This window comes from Zonotrichia leucophrys, chromosome 8, assembly GCF_028769735.1.
Source record: "Zonotrichia leucophrys gambelii isolate GWCS_2022_RI chromosome 8, RI_Zleu_2.0, whole genome shotgun sequence".
NCBI classification, from domain to species: Eukaryota; Metazoa; Chordata; class Aves; order Passeriformes; family Passerellidae; genus Zonotrichia; species Zonotrichia leucophrys.
Window position 1 is genome coordinate 21,178,927 of NC_088178.1, and position 16,869 is coordinate 21,195,795.

At 41.3% G+C, this 16,869-nt stretch overlaps 1 protein-coding gene across 1 annotated transcript in view; it reads right to left on the bottom strand.

Moving 5' to 3' along the window:
- Nucleotides 1-16,869, bottom strand: part of EIF2B3 (eukaryotic translation initiation factor 2B subunit gamma) — a 94,307-nt gene that overhangs the window by 40,331 nt on the left and 37,107 nt on the right. The window contains exon 5 of the mRNA XM_064720166.1: nucleotides 8,085-8,174. Within this exon, the coding sequence (XP_064576236.1) occupies nucleotides 8,085-8,174 (90 nt within the window). The remainder of the gene's footprint in view (nucleotides 1-8,084; nucleotides 8,175-16,869) is intronic.

Below are 16,869 nucleotides of genomic sequence, written 5' to 3' on the forward strand. Positions count from 1 at the left end.
ACACAGGTGACAGCCTGAATGATAAAAAGGCATTTAGAGGGGAAAAAGAAAAAATGCACTGGTTTAGTCTGGGCAGTACCTTAATGTAAACCTGCAGGGGCCTTTGTGTACAGCAGAGCACACAGCCATCCAAGCAGGAGCTCCAGAGAGACACTCACACCTCCTGTTTCCAAAGATCTCACACTGCCCTGCCCTTTAGCGAGGGAGGAGAAGGGTGGCTCTGCTGCAGCTCTTTTCATGGCCACAGATCTCCCAACACAGCACTGAGACAGCAAACCCTCCTCTCCCCTCTTGGTGCTGGCCCAGCAGAGGCTCTCTGTACACAGCAGACGAGAGCTGAGCAGAGAAGCGTGCTCTGGGATTGCAGCTGAAGCAGTTTGGAAAGGCAGAGCACTATGACCTCACACAATTTGCTCTTATTTAGTTAAAAAAAAAAATACCAACCCAAACCCCAGTGTTTAACTTTGTAAACAAATCATACTGACTTTGGCTATAAAGTTTACTGCAAATTTGCTCAGTTCAGAAAAGAGTTTCTCTACTGGCAGATTCTGGCAGGCGGCTCTCCAGCGCTGGAAGGACTGCAGAAATCTGATTTGTTTTCTTAGCTACAGCTCAGACTCTCACAGGGTGCACCCTGAGAGGAGGGCTCCCCAGGGAAAGTGGGTTTCCCTGGTGGCAGGCAAGATGGTAACACTCAGCATTCCCAGGATAAGGCACTGTGAATTGCTAACTCACACCTTTTGATGTGAGCACAGTGCTGCTGTTCGTCATTCTTGCCTTTCCAGTACCACAATTGATCCTTCTGGCCACAGGAAGAGCTGCCCACTTCCCAGGTGACTGTACCTGGGAAACTGAGGCTTTTTCTACATCCAAAACTTCAGAAGGACTAGATTCTGGACAAAATGGTGATTTTCAAAACACATTACTAAACACAATAAAATTTTACATGGTTTTAGGAGGCAGAGGGGTGGGGGAAAAAGGGGGAAGGACACCATAAAAGTATGTAAAATGTCCTAATATGTAAGAGGAACACGTGTTGTCAATTTTGTTTTATGTATGCCTACACAGTCTTTAGAAATGAAGCCTGAAGATCTTATGTCACAAAGTGCATGTGACACTCAGGTGGAGAACAGAGAACCCAGCACATCTGAGCAAACACACAGTGGCATCTGCCTCCACCAAATCTGAAATGACCACCATTCAGAGGCGGTGCAACTAGGGTGCCTGAAGAAAAATTGCCCAGAATTTCCTATTTTAAGTTTCTGTTTTCATCTGTTTGTAAACTTTGCCAAAGTGTAACTGTTTTGGCTGAAATTACCCATGCCAGGTGTTTCCCTCAAGCTGATTATATTTTGGATAGCGTCATCAAAAATGTCTCAGCTATTTCCAAGAAGAAAATTATGGAAAAACCCCTTTGTTTTGATCATGTTAAAAATATTTCATCTGCTGTGCTGAAAAGCTCTTGCATTTCCAAGCTTAGAATTTGGCACAGCACAGGGTTGTCTTTTCGTCTGGGCATTACATTTGTAAACAGGAAAAGTGCCCATGCTACACCAGGCTCAGTCTGAAAAAACACTGTTTGCACAAACTTGGAAGAGACCTGTTTGGTTTGGGTTTTTTTACTTCTAAAAGGTAGAAGTACTTCTACTGTGGGCATGCTCCATTCTCTCTTTTCTGCAAGGCAATTGAAGTACTTGTGCTCTGTTCCACAGAGAAACAGATATGCTCTGGGCCAAGGTTATAAATGCTGAGATGGATATTCTTTGAAGTGTAGAGCATCCCATCTCCTTCTGGTGGCTGACCTGAAAGGTGATAAATCTATGCTGATAACAACTAGTCCGTTAGAAGAGTCACAGCAGACTCACTGATTAATTCTGGAAGTGTCACATACATAAATATATATACACACACTTAAGGAATATCATGGTAACGGTTTGGGCACTCAAATTAAGAAAAGCAAGAAGCATGTTGTTTATACCTCAATTAAGACCTTGTGTGTTCACATTATGATACAACCAATAAACACACCTACTTTTCCTCTCTCACCAATCTCAATCTCTTCTTCACCAAATGCAAAGATGGACTATGCCCTGGGGATGGATCACCTTTGTGTAATGAGGCAGAAGAATGCCTCATTTGTTAGAACATGTGTGTTAAATGTACAAGGCAGAGGGCTGCAAGAGGAGAAAAGAACTGCTAAGATGTAAGACAAATGAATGATGCCTGAAGAACTGATTTTTACTTTTTTTCTGTAATTCCCTTCTGTCAGAGGGTTTTATGGATGGTGTTGCCTGCAGAACATAAATCTGCAGGTTGCCACTGATTATTACCCTGCAACAGCTATCATCAATGGAAAAGACTTTTTCAACATTACAAGCTCCCTGTATAACATTAATGAGTGAAAAATGGCATACTTAAGACAAAGATGCTTCAAACCTCAGCTCTTGTGTACCCTGGTTTCCCACTTTCAGAAGGGGAAAGCCACAGCTTCACTAATAGATGTGTTGAAAAGAGTTAATGGGCATTATAGAATCAGTGATGAGCACCAAGAGGAATGTATTTACTTTTACCTTTCCAAAAAAAGTATTTGACTTATCTTCAGAACATGGTTTAAACAGGGATTAAGGCTGGTGGCCTTCACCTGAACTACAGAAGTTATGTACAACACTGAACAGTGTCTCCTTCAGTAAACATCTCAGGCAATAAACGATGCAATGGTCACAGACAGGAAAAAAAAACGCAAACAAGGTACAAAGTCATGTAACTGAGGCTGTAACATAATGTGTGGGGAAAAAAAAGCAAAAAGTTGCAAAGGGAGCCTCAGCTGTGGCATTTATTAATTGGCAAGTGCTACAATTAACAAAGTTAGTATTTTTAAATGTGGCGTTTTGTATGCTCAACCTGTAACTTAGGTTTGATTAGTATATTCCTAATATACTAGATAAGCTCTGCACTGATGAAATTTGAGAAAAGTATTTTGGGGACCTTATTGATTAGGACCACATACTGCTTTGCTTTAGGCAGTCTTGATCTGGCTTTGGACTTTGTGGTCTACCTCAATGAGGTGTAAACACAGCAGTCCCCACATGCCTACAGGTTTCAGCTGTGAGCATGGTAAAATTCTAACAAATATAACAAATGCTGCCATCTGTACCTGCACAACTGACTTTGGGCACAATGCCATTCATATACATATGTATTATAAAAGCATATTAGGTATGTTCTTAAGCATATTCATAGCATATGTAGAGACAGATCTTCAAGACTTAAATATCCAAAGCAAGTTTGAATTTTCCATGTTAAAACTTCAGAAGGAAAGGGGTTGCTCTATACCTATCTCCCCTCTGCCCTCCTCTCAATTATGTATCGTACTTCACCAGGCCAAAGCTTTAGAAATTTTCAGAAAAAGCAGAACACAAGCTACCATGCAACTTCCCTTTGATCACATTTCTCCTGGTAGCAGCTTTGCTGGGATTGCTAGCAAGCCAACTGTCAGCACACAGCAAAGAAATAGCAGCACATGTCAGTGCAGCACGCGGGGCTCACACGGCACATCCTGCCCTCTGCTCCACGTGAACTTCAGGGGGAAAGGGAATAAGGACTCTCTTCTTCCATCTGCTCCGAATGCAGCAGCGAGGCAGGATTCCAACCTAGCACTCAGGAGAGTGCCAAAAAAGGGACTGGCTACTGTGCTGGCTGCCACTGCAGGGCCCCAGGGGTGTGAGGCCCGCCAGCTGTGGGGTGGAGCCGTGCCCCCAGCCAGCTACAGCCTCTGCTGCTGTCTCGCTGCTGGCTCAGCGCGAGCAACGAGGCTTTAAGAAAAGCAATATTGTGCAGTTCACCGTGTGGTGCAGGTGTTCACCTTCAACTGTCCCTGCCCTGGGCTGCCAGAGCAGCTCCAGCAGCACACACAGCCTCTGCTTGCCTGTCCTCCCATGCCACAAAGCGTGGCAGCTATGAGATCCCTGTGCTGGCTTTGCTCTGAAAGAGGAAATGCTGAGGAAAGGAAAGCTCTCACCTAAATACAAAGATATTTATACATATTTTTAACTGACTTCCCTCCCATGTGGAGGTGTGATACAACTCCACACTCTCCACCAAGAGCAACCTCAGCAAGTCTAATTTCACTGATGAAGAAAGGAACCTGGTGAAGAATCAAAGGCCTCCGCTGAAATAAACCCTGGGGCCAGGTACCAGCAGCAGAAAATTCAGCCAAACAAGAGCTGCTTCACATTGAGGTCACAGATCCTGTTCAGACAGGATAAATCCAGCTGGTAGCAGGGTATGGTCTGTGACCTGTTGTGAATCTCACGTGGACAGCCCCAGCAGTCAGCAGTGACTGGGTATCCACTCCAGATGCAGGGATGGAGATGCTCATCCCAGGGCAGAGCTTCCTGTAAATAAAGGAAGGGCAAATATAGGAAGGGCATGAAAGATGTCATTCAATTATAGAATCATCGAAATATTTAGATTGGAGAGGAATGTCTAGCAAGATCTAGTCCAGCCTCCTGCTCCTGTACTGGCACCCCTGTGCAGAGGCTGCCAGTGCACTGCAGCTGATTAAAGAGCATCTTTTAATCAACCTACCCTTGTGAAGCACAAGTATGGAAAGAAGAGGAGGAACAAATTCCAGCTGCAGGAAATAAATTGCTATGGGCAAGAATTTCTTCAGCTGTTGTCCAAGCCAGCATGGAACCACGAGTGTTTGAGCTTGGTAGATTTGGACAGGGTAGGACCCTTGCACACTTGATTTCACTGAACTAGGGGATGAGTGATAGATGGAGATTTAACTGCCAAAATATATTTTTTCCTCCTAGGAGAGGAAAGAAAAAAACAGTTTCATTCCTGAAAAATAAATTCCCCAGGTTTAAATTACATTAGGGGCATGGCATTTTTTATTTTTGTCTGGACATACATATTTGAGGGTGTTCTAATAAACAGAATATTTCCTCTGACTTCTTTTCAAAGGCACAAGCAAGTTCTGCCTTTTAAAACTCAAGAATTTGATTTGCTATAGAGCAGTAAAACTTCAGGCAGGATAATCATAAATTCAGGCCTTTAAAAATAGTTCATAAAAATGTATTAAAGGACTACAAACTGAGTTACAGGCTACCATACAGTATTTTGACCTCTCCTAACATCTCTCATCATAGAATCTCACTGCTGCCAAACAAATACTGATTATTTTGCAAACAATCTCACCCAGAAGAGGAAAGAAGTGCATAGAAAAATCAAAGGGTCTGTCTAGCATCACAAAGCAAGACAGTGATAAAGCTAATGAAAAAACCCTTGGTATCATGACATCATCTTGTAGTCGAATATTCAGCCTTTTTCCAAAGCTGCCACTCAACAAAGTTGTTCCAAATCCTAAAGCAAGATTTTTATAGTTACACAGAACCAAGGTTTAACCATTTCATGTTTGTTTCCCCTTTGTTTTTATATTAGCTGCTCGTGACTTTTTACTTTATTTACAGCACATATATTAATTTGAATGCCAATTATCCTTACAGGTACAGCTATAAACAAATTAGATTCAGGCAGAGCTTGTTCTTGCCATATCTTTGCAGCTAAGCTGGGACTCTCTGAAGAAGAAACATTTCCCACACAGATAACCACATCAGTTTTCACATAATGCTTCAACCTGGAAGTAATCATAATTTTCCTCTACAAAAGCCAGTTGTAGCAACTGAATTTTTTACTGCTGGGCAACATCTTTTCAACTTTTGTATGTCAAAAAAACATTTGAAAAAATGTAAATGCTTCACTGAGCTACAAACAATGAAAAAAGGTGTTCTGCCTGCCATCAAACCCCGCTGTTAAAATATTAACACAATGTAAATATTGTAATATTGAGGAAGTACACTGTGTCAGTACTTCCTGGCACTGTACAAGAGCTTCACTGTTCCCTTCAGTCCCTGCTGTTAGTTTTAAACACGCACAACTTAAACAAGGCATCTGAGCTTCTCCAGTCCTAGTGCAGAATTGCAGACAGGCAAAATCTTACTGTAGGTTCTTTCTGGACTAAAAACCAAAGTATTAAAAAGAATCCTTAAACCCAAACAATTCTGTAGATGTCAGTACTTTTGAGGCAAAAAAAAAAATCCCGAGAGTCTTTCAAAAGTCTTGGCATATTGCTGCCAAACATGGAAAGATCCTTGGGTATGCACTGTCCTCCCCTTCCTCAGAGAAGAAAAACAAGCTGCAAATGCCCACCAGTGCCAGAAGTCTGAAAGCTGAAGTTATTCCTCATGGCAAAAGTCCCATTCCCCAGATTTGCCAGTTAAGCACATTACTTGCAATTGACTCTCTCAATTGACTGAATAAGCAGCACTTGTGTAATAAAGAGAATGAAGCAGATATCTACCATCAGTAAGCCAGATGTTGCTATCAGGTCTTAAGAAATGCTGTCTAGCTGCTGTAATGATCTATTTGTCATGCAAGTGTCACAGAAAAGCAGCACTGCTTCAAAAAATAGTGAAGACAGAGAATAACCTTGCTATAAAAACAAAAAAACCCCTCCTAGTTGTCATACCTGCAAAAAGTCAGTAGTTTTCTTCTATGGGGATCTGAGGGCAACTAGTAAAGTTTTACGCTATTGGCTTTGGTTAATACAAGGCAAATCCTGACTGACAAAGTCAAAATTCTCACCAGTTTCCACTGAAATAGCATTAAAAAAATTGAAACCTGAAGTTACTGCTATTTACACCTCTCTGAGTAACATATCTGACAAGGTCTGTCCTTGTCCCACAGATCTAAATTCAAAACCAGGGAAAAATAACTGAATGTGTGAAATGTCTAATATTCCAGAAATATCTAATCTCAACAAAACTAGGTGCTAGGATTTCAAGAAATGAGTCCTACATGCTGTATTATGACAAAAGAAAGTTGTAAACACTGCTTCATGCTACCACAGGAAGAATGAGAATTCCAAACCCTCACCAACTTTCTAAAATACACTAAATAAATGGTTTATTCCAGGTTTAAAGCATCTGCTGCTCCTGAAGCTTTCTTACCTTTCACATGTTTCTGTACACAAGTGGGAACTAAAATAACTTGTACAATGCCCCTGTGTACCAAAGTGTTGGCTAAGCCTTATTCTTACGCGTGGTAAGAAACTGCCCTCAGGGTTAACACAGATTTTCCACTTAATTTTAACTCACTCACAGACCCTTATTCTGGAAGAGCTCCTTCAAGCATGTATCCAGCTGTATCTGGATTTGTATATGGTCAAGACTAACATAAATCTCCCACCCTCAATGTTTTTTCACATGTCAGTTTATCTGCTAAGAAAATGTACTATGAACACAACACTTAGCCCCTATATCTTTTATCTTACTTAAAAGGGTAGAAAAACTCTTGAGAACCCAGTGAGCATTCAGTATATGTAATGGGCATGAGAGGGCTATAAAAAGTCTAGGAACAGGACATAATTCCAAAACTGAACTACTTACTGTGAGGGGGAGTGTTCATTTGTTTGTTTTTAAAAGACAAACAGGGGTTTTTTTTTGTCTGTTTCATGAAATATTATAGCTAAGATCCTTCTCGGCTTCCATAAATGGATGTTTTTCTTACTCTCAGTGGGTGGTCTCAGAGTTTTGACAGAGGAATATCACAAGCTAAAACATAGGATGCTACAGAGATAGCCCACCTGCAGTGGTGGTGGATGTGAAGGGGCAGAGGGAAGGTGATTGCAAAAGACCAAAACAGACTGTGGTGGGGGAAATCAAAGGTCAGAAATGTATTCACAAGCCTAACAATAGGGAAGCCCTGGTAAAATGAGCAGCCAAAAAGAACAGATACATTAGAAAAAGAAGGAATGCATAAAAGAGACAAAAATGTTAGTGTTCACTTTTGCTGGGATTTTTGTTTTGTTTTGTTTTTTCAAAAAGATCATAATAAGAGACTCAGACATAATTCTTGGCACTTCTTTTAGTACAGTTAAAATATTTTAAAAACTGGTTTCTTTTATATTTCTATTTCATGCTAGCTAATTTAATAGAAAAAAATTCCTTTAAAAGCTCTGTTGTAAATCATGGGTCAAAGCAAACTCCTGCTGCTACCTTGCGTGTTGCTTTGTTTCTTACCTGTTTTCTACCAGAAAGTCCACCACATATTTCTTCAGACAGTAGAGATGGGCATCCATCAGACCTGTTCTGATGTGCATTCTGGGGTGCCTGGAAAAGAATAAAAAAGGGAAATCATGGAGCTTTTGCATGGCTGTTTACAAGAACCTGACTTTGCAATGAGGTCAGGGGATAGTGACAAGTGTGCAAAGGTCTGTTCCTTCCCATGGAACAGGATTGCTGGAACAGAAGAGCTCAGGCTGCCATTATTGGGCTGTGTCTATAAACTTACACCTGCTGGCCCTGGGCTGATCTGCTGCAAAAGAAAATACCTCCTCCAAGGAGTCATTACTCCTGCTACATCTTCTCATGTAAGTGGAAATTGCACATTACTGGGCAGGAAGCCAAAGTAATGGGCCCAGAGTGCTAAAAGTTACAGTGGGTAATGTCAGGGTACAATAATTCAAAGCTTCTGGCTAAGTGCCTGCCTTAATATATATACAAGGCTGGGCATGTTCTGCTAGCAAACACAACAACACTACTGTATTTTCTCCAACACTTCCTGGAGGGGAAGAGGGGAAGGAGATGGGGTCTGCTCACCTTTCTTACACTACACATTACAAATGATTGCCACAGCTCAATTACAAAGCATTTGGCTATCCAGCCCAGTAAGGTGGGAAAGATCAGTAAAACTCCCACTCATCATAAGCCAAACAGGGAAGTCTTTGCTTTTGGAGCAGTGTCAGGTTAATATTTCAGAACCTCAGGAATCTCTGGTAGCTTCAAAATTTTAAGAACAAAGTTTAAACCATAAAGACTCATTGACTGCTTCTACTGCTTGTCTTTATGCTCTGTTCTTGGATAATGGAAAACCTTTTTGGAACCTGTTTCAAACCAGCTAGATATTTTAGGCCAATATTACTTTCCCTTCCACAAATCTGTGGCCTCATTTGAGACCATTCTGGCTGCCTCAACATTTGCCACTGTTCTTAGAACAAAAAAGCCACAAGAATATTTAGCCTGCAGATTAAAAAAGACAAAACACAACAACAGTCAGGAACTATGCTGAGCTGTTCAAGACATCCATAACTGCACTCACGGTCAGAGGTTATTAAGGAGAGAAATTTCAATCCACACCTGAAATTGTTTCTGTTTTCATTTTGCTTCCTTTGATGTCTGGATTTCATAATTAAGCTTGAATGAACATATTTTATCAGTGTACTCTATCCAACTTGGGTTTGCTTATTCCAGGACATGCTAAAGTCAGATGTTTGTGATCATGATCACTTTTATTATGCAGTTAGCTCAGCAGAAAGATCACTCACAAATTGGGCATGCATATAAGCATAAACAGTAAACCAATACTACCACACCTAATATTTATTAATACCAAAGTTACCAAGAACATCAGGTGTTCTAGTAAGCCATTTTTCAGTGCATTTCTCAATTAATGCCTTGAACTACCAAAGTATTTAAGTCTTAACATTTCATGACTTATGTGGCATTTCTCAAGCATGCCATTCAAGCTACGCATATTTTTGACTATAACAAAATTCTTGAAGTCCCATTTGCAAAAGGAAAGCTCCTATAATAGCAGTACAACACTTTGCAGTGAAGTATGTGGTACTAGAAAATGATATATGCACTTTCAGTAGATTACTTCATTAACAAAACATGAGCTCACCTAGCAATGCTCCAGTACTGATGTTATCAGTGGCCCAGATGTTGCTGTGGAAGGCAGCCCAAATAGCAATGTTCCTTATGCAAAGAGGATAGGGAATCCACTAATTTTAATGAGATCTTGTAGTTGGAAGTCAGCAGATTCCCTCCTGCTCTGCATCCTGAGAATGGCTTCCACTTTTTATGTATGTGTGAGAGAGACAAATTTCCTATCTTCTCTGAGAAAGGTCCCTTTGTATTTATGTAATGAATATAATAGTTTACTGGGAAACTGAATAAATCAATGGAACAGGCAATAAACATGCAAACATAAGAAGGAGAGGCAAAAATGGGAGGAAAAAATCCAATTCCTAACCTGAAGATGACAAATAAGACAAAATTTCTTTACTGCCAGAATGCCAGTTTTTTTCTCTTCCTGTTCAAGATCTTTCATACACTCCCCCTTAAACACCAGGCAGAGGAAGGCTGCAGGGGCTAGGCATCAAGCAATGCTGTAAAACAGGAATTCCCCAGTAAATGCTGGTTCTGTGGCCAGTGTCTGTGTGGCTCTCACACATGCAGTCTCCCCACCTGCAAACTGGAATAATGCTATTTATCTACACCACAGGACACTGAGGATTTGTGGGCTGAGGTTTGTATCTGCATGCAAGCATTGTACCAAGATTTTCTGTAGCTATGCAACTTTGTTTTAAAGTTATACAAAATCAGTGGAAGTGGACAAATAGTAGCACAGTGCTATCCCAGCTCCTCAATCCCACAAAAAACAACCCCCACAAAAAGCAGCCAGACAGAATTTGTACTGAAACACCAGTCTGAGTTAGCTTTCAATGTAGAATATAGTAACAATAATGGAACATCATGCTGGACAAGAGGGAGGTCCCACAATGAAATCCTCTAAAATACAGACCACCTAAGTGATTTGCAACAGAATAGTCCCATAGATTAATATTATAATCACAGCTTCAAAGGTCAAACAGGCAAGTTTGGCCACATGCATAAACAAAGCTGTGATTTCTGTAAACCAGGCTCAAGAAGAGAATAGCCACACTAAACCAGACTGATAAGAGCACTCTATCATAACAAGCCACTAAAGATGATGCTCATTTTCATTGACTAGTGCTTAAACCAGTTTATCTTCAGGTAAAAGCAAAGGAGCCAAATAATCTAACAGATAACAGCAAACCCCATCACCATTTCAAATGAGCATCTGGTTACTAATATTGAGAGCCACGCTCCCATCTCAAGCCTCTGATCTCCCACTCCATCAGCTAATCTTTACAACATATGAAAAATGAGCGTGTCCAAGAACAGCTGATACAGAGAGAATCGAATAACAAACAATGCAGGAGCTGACGCACCTAGACTTATTGCTTCGAGGGAGATAATACAGAAGGCTTTTAATTATATCATCAAAGCCAGAGAGAAGGTACTAGGAGGGGCTGGCTGCAGATGGTTAAGTGTTAATGAATGCCGGGTTGGGTGGTTTATCAAAAGACTGGATATGTATCTGAGAGGGTCACCCTTGAGATGAAAGTTGCAACAGCCATTGTTGGAGCTCTTTAATGAGGGAGGAATGTCAAATGTGTACCCTTTAAGAATCATACCAATTACTAAATGAACTTCAGTTCAATCTAGCAAATGTAATCAAGCACAAGTCATTAAAATACACAGTAAAACTCCCTTTGGTGCTGCCACTATAGTGTCTATTACTGTCTGTGCTCCCATGCAAGGGAGGGGGCTGCTCCCACTTATAAGCTCTGTGTGTTAACTGACGGCAGATTTTAGTCCTAATGATGAGGCACAGAGGGCTCCCTGGCAGAAAGCTGACAATTAGAAGGCTAGGAAAGATCTGTGGAGAAGTCAGGGAAAGATTAAAAGAGCAATTTCAATGTGTAAAATTAGCTTTTATTAGCACATAATTCCACAAAATCCTGACTCAGGATGAGAGTGCATAAAGGTCTGCAAGAGTCCTTAGAAAAGTCTGTGCCTGTAATTCCTGACACGCCATTGTGAAATAATAAGCAGTACTAACAGGATTGATGCATGCTTCATACATGGCATTGCTTTGAAAGTGGAGCCCAGAGCTTTTCTTTCCCTGATAACCCCCCTCAGGATTTCCTCCCTCAGGGAAATCAACCACTGATAGAGCAAACTTCCCTTGTTTAAAGGGAAGAAGTCGGACAATTGTTTCAACTGTAAACTAATTAAGAGAGATTACCACCAAGAGCTGGAGGTTCCAACCAGCTCCATACTCCCACTGACAGTGTGATAATGCCAGGCTGGGGTCAAAATCATAAATCTGAAGGGAGCACACACAATGCTTAAAGCCAAAAAGCCTCTCTACTAAGCATGGGATATTGCCACATTAACCTCACCACCTCACAAATAAACTAGCTGAGAAAGAGAAATCCCATGGCCTCCCTTTCCCTAACTTCATACAGCTGTTGACGGAAAATATGAAGGTCTTTAAATAAGCTCAAGGACCTGAGGCTGTCCGTACTCAAACAGTAATCCAGGCAATGACACAATAAAAATCTAATCATACCTGCTATTAACCTGGCTCCTAAACCTACACCTGAATTACATCAGGTGGGCTCACGGGTATTAGTTAATCTTCCTCCCCATCCTTCCAAAGTAAATAAATAACAGCAAGCTATGTGCAAACTATGCATTCCAGACTTGCATCTTTTCTAACTAATGGCATGTAGCTCACACAGCCCATATAGCCAAACACTCTGTCACATTCTTCCTGTCCCCACACCATGAACTGTGCTCTTGCGTGAAGCAGCGTGCGGTCCAGTTCAAACACAGTGCTGACCCCTGCCTGTCTGCAAGAACGTGGTGCTCTCGTGTTGATACAAAGCCAGTGTACAGATCAACATGAAGAGAAGTCTCACAGCAAAAGCTGCCAGACCACCTTTAATGTCTCAAGCATTCCTACTTTTAAAGGAAAAAAAAATAATCCCTAAATCGCATTGCTCATTTACGGGACAGCTCTTGGCTGTAAACTCACTAATAATAAAAGACCACTGTTACACTGGCTCTTCAAAAATCCCAGACACCTTATGACCTTAATTTTTTTTTTTTTTTTTTTTTTTACGCAGAGCTTTTGGCCAAAAAGATCCCAAAGCACTTATCCCCATGAATGTCCCCACTGTGTGCCGGGGCTGCTTTGCCCACCGGTGAAATGCTGCCACCTCTGGGCTGCAGAGCTGCGGTGGCGGGGCCACTGCAGGGGAGGGTGGGCAGAGGGGAGGCAGAGGATGCGACTTCTTGGGTGGGACTGCTCCAGTTCAGGCTGAGGAACACCCCAGCTGGGGGCCCCAAGAGCTCAACACGGCACAGGCTACTCTGAGGTGTCTCCCAACACATGCCATGAGCCCTGGACGCCCCTGAGCTCTGTTCCCCTCCCTGTACTTTTGTAACAACCTTATTTAAAAAGGCAGGAGGGCAAAATTTGTTTTGGTCCGTGCAGGATCTCGCAAGGGAGGACAGGACATTGCAGTTCTGGTAACAACTACCCACCATTCATCCTCACAGCTGCTGCTGCTAAAGAGACGCTGCACCAGAAATGGGAAGTACTTTCCAAATGAAAATGTTTTATTGATCTGGTGACCTAAGTTGCTTGAAAGCCTTCTGAATAATAAATATTTTTCACTTAAAACCTTCACCACATGCCATTTTTCTTTGTTGTATTATGTTATTAATATACCCATGAGACTATAATAAAAACTCTGAACTTACTTTTGACAAAAACATGCTGAAAACTTTTTGGTAAAGGAACTAACCTTCATGGAAAGCCAAAGATTAAATCATTTTCTCTAGTATAAAGAGTATAGGTTAGCAGTCAGAACTCAGGATTAATATTTGCTCAAGGTCAGTAATGGTTTAGAACAAGCCAGTGTGACCTCTCTGTAGAAAAAGTCATTTTCTTGGCAACAACACTGTGTTTTAAAGTTAACATCTCTTGTGACGTTGATGCAGAAGAGCAAGGGTGCCAATGGCTGCACAGCCACCCCAACACATGAACCTATAAAAAATGTTTTTCTTCATCCTGCTTCAGCTTTCCCATATGAAAACAAGAACAACAGTAATTCCTCAGCCACCCCAAGTCAGAGGAGTGCTCCCTGGGGGCTGCAGAGCCACGTTGCTGGATGTGCACGTGCATCCCCCTGGGAGCACAGCAGCCACAGCTGCCTGTGAAAGCACGTCCCTAAATTTGGTTCCAAGGGTCTTCTCTACCATACTGAGTGTGAACAGCTGTAGGAAACAACGCAGGGGCCAGGCTGCCCACAACACTACCACCCCTTTTCTCTTTCCCTGTCACTGCAAAAACAGAGTTCATGCAAATATTTTATACTAGAGACTTTTATACTAGATACTATTCTGCTAGAATACCCTGATTGCTGTGTATAAACTGGGAAACTAAAAGAGAGAGACCAAAATGATAATAAGCCTGGAGTTTGGTGTGAACAGAAGAGAATACACTGTGAAGGAGGGCGGGGACTGCCAGAGACATTATTAATAGGTTTTACCCTTGAGCTCTGGCAGCTACTTGTTCTATACACAGAGGAAAAGGATTAATCAAGCCTTGCACGTAAAGGTTCTTTCTATGGTCTGCCAAAATATTTAAAGGGCTATATACAAAGTGTAAGCCTTATTATTATACACATTCAATGTAATCATCTTATGCTACAGTTAAGGCCAGGATGACAATAAAGTAGATTATTGTGTGCTATAACCAATTCAATTCCAACACAACGGGACATGGCTTAGTCACTTCGTTCAGATCTGGTGTTTGAGCTTATTTTTCTTATGCTGGGCTAAACTGTGATTTAAGAGATTTAATCGAGCTTTGGGAAATGCTTTCTTTGCTGAAGAAGGAGAAAGAGCTAGAAGTCTGCACCTGGCAACCCTAATCATTTCCAATTTTCAGCCCATTTTGCTTTTTGCTTCATGGAAATTCACCTTAGTAAATAATTGCTCCCTAAAATCACCAGGGCTGAAAGGATGACAACACTTCAGAGGAACAAGTTTTAAGAAAACAATTGAAGCTGGAGGATTGTATAGAGACTACTGAAGAACAGCAGCTCCTGCTGATCCCTCCTACATCAGTTCCCTAAGGGCTAAGCAGCAGACATATGATATATTTTTTTAAATCAAATAATTACAGTAAATGCATGGGAAACTGAATACTAGGTCAAAGCTGCAGGTCACTAGCAATATGTAGCTTAAACACAGCAAGGCTGACACAATTTCTTCATGCCACTGGCCTGGACTCAAAGGCAAATAAAACTGTAGTTGCAGCATGAGCCTTACATGACAAGGCTCTAAAGAACTTCTGCACCTCCCAGGTGAGGTGGGTCCTACTTAGAATATACAATCTGCAAAATTTGGAATTTAAGGTATGGGCATATCTTTGGGCTACTAAAATACATAGGCAAAAAGAAATTCTTCCTCCTCTAATTTTAAATTGCAAGCAAAACCATAAGCAAAAAAAGCCTCCAAAGTTGAAATAAGCAGAAATGTTTCCCTTGTATTTCACAGGGCCCAGAAGCAGAACAAATTGAAGTTGTCACACATATCCCTTGTGTTTCCCATTGTGAGTTGCTGTTCAGGTACCTCATGAGAATCACCTACTTCTGCACCACCAGTTTATTAAAATTGAAAATCTCTCTTTAAACCTGTTGCTATGCACAGGACATAGGCTGATCACTCACTTCCCTTTGCTAGGATCTTTGCCTGACAAGCAAACGGGCTCTTCATGACAGAAGGTGCACCTTTGTGAGTCTCTCTGTAGAACATATCTGCATTCAAGAAAGTTAAATTTCACCAGACTGAAGAAAAACCTGACAAGAGCCTGACAGCAGGTCATTAGAGTTAGAAGGAAGACTACATGTTAGACAAAGCAGCATCTGGCTCCCACCAAAACTTACAGTCCAGAAAGCAAGAAGACATTGAGCTTTGAGTCCAAAGATGGGGAAAATTTAAGTGTTTTTATAACCAAAATCTACTCAAATCCAGTCCAGGTAAATGCGGCCTTTCTGCCTTAAACCTGGCAATGCTAATTAAGTGAATTTTACTTTGTTCCTGCTCCTTGATAGTCTGTAGCTTCCTTAGCTGATGCTTTGACCTGTGGGGTTTTTGTTGATTTTTGCAATTACTGCTTCTGCCTCAGTTTTGGTTCACAGTAGGTTTTTAGTACCATATCTACTCACATCTCAATTCCACTGGAACCTCAACACTTTAGCACTTGACATGGTAACTACTCTTCATACTGACCGCAAGTGTCAAAATATTTAATTAGGTAATGAGAACAGCTTTATCTCAGGCAGAATTAAAGTGGGCACAGAACTTGGCTCTGCAGCCACTGTGGAGGGAGCCTGGCTGTCACTGCCAGGGCACAGGCTGCTCCACACCTTGGCAGTGCTGTAAAGGTACATAAAACAAAAATACATGTTGAGGAAATTCTTCTAAGGAATCAGCACTCAGACTCCATGAATCCTGCTTTCCTACAAGAAAACAGAGGGGTTTCCTGACTGGGTTATATGAAGTCATGACTCAGCCTGGGTATTCAGATACACTCTCAGAGACACGGTAGCTCAGATTTAAGGCAGCACCAGCCTTAAGCTGTGAGATTTCAGGACAGTGAGAGCCATCAGAGTTTGGGACATCAACCACTTCAGAGTACAGCCCAGTCCTGCTGTGAAACTCCCCAGGTGATACGGACATCACACAAGAAATACAGATATACTCACGCTCTTTTCTAGTTTAAAAGAACCTATACATTTTATCAACTAATATTTTGACAGTCTCAAACAAGAACTTAATTAATGTCTTAAAATTAGCAAGTGTAACATTCTTTTTGCAGAGTGACAGCAGAATTGAAAGCTAAAGGAGAACTGAAGTCAGACTGAAGCCACTGACAGACATCACTCATCTTTTCAGCCCAAAAGAACCATATGATTACTTCTTTTTAATAGCTAACTGGCATTTTACAAAATACCATTAGAAATACCATGGAATGAGGAATGTAAGTATCAGAGGGGAAAAAAAAAAAGGAAAAAAGACTAGATACAAGAAAGTATCATCACCACAAGATGACCTTAACATTCACCCAAAGTCT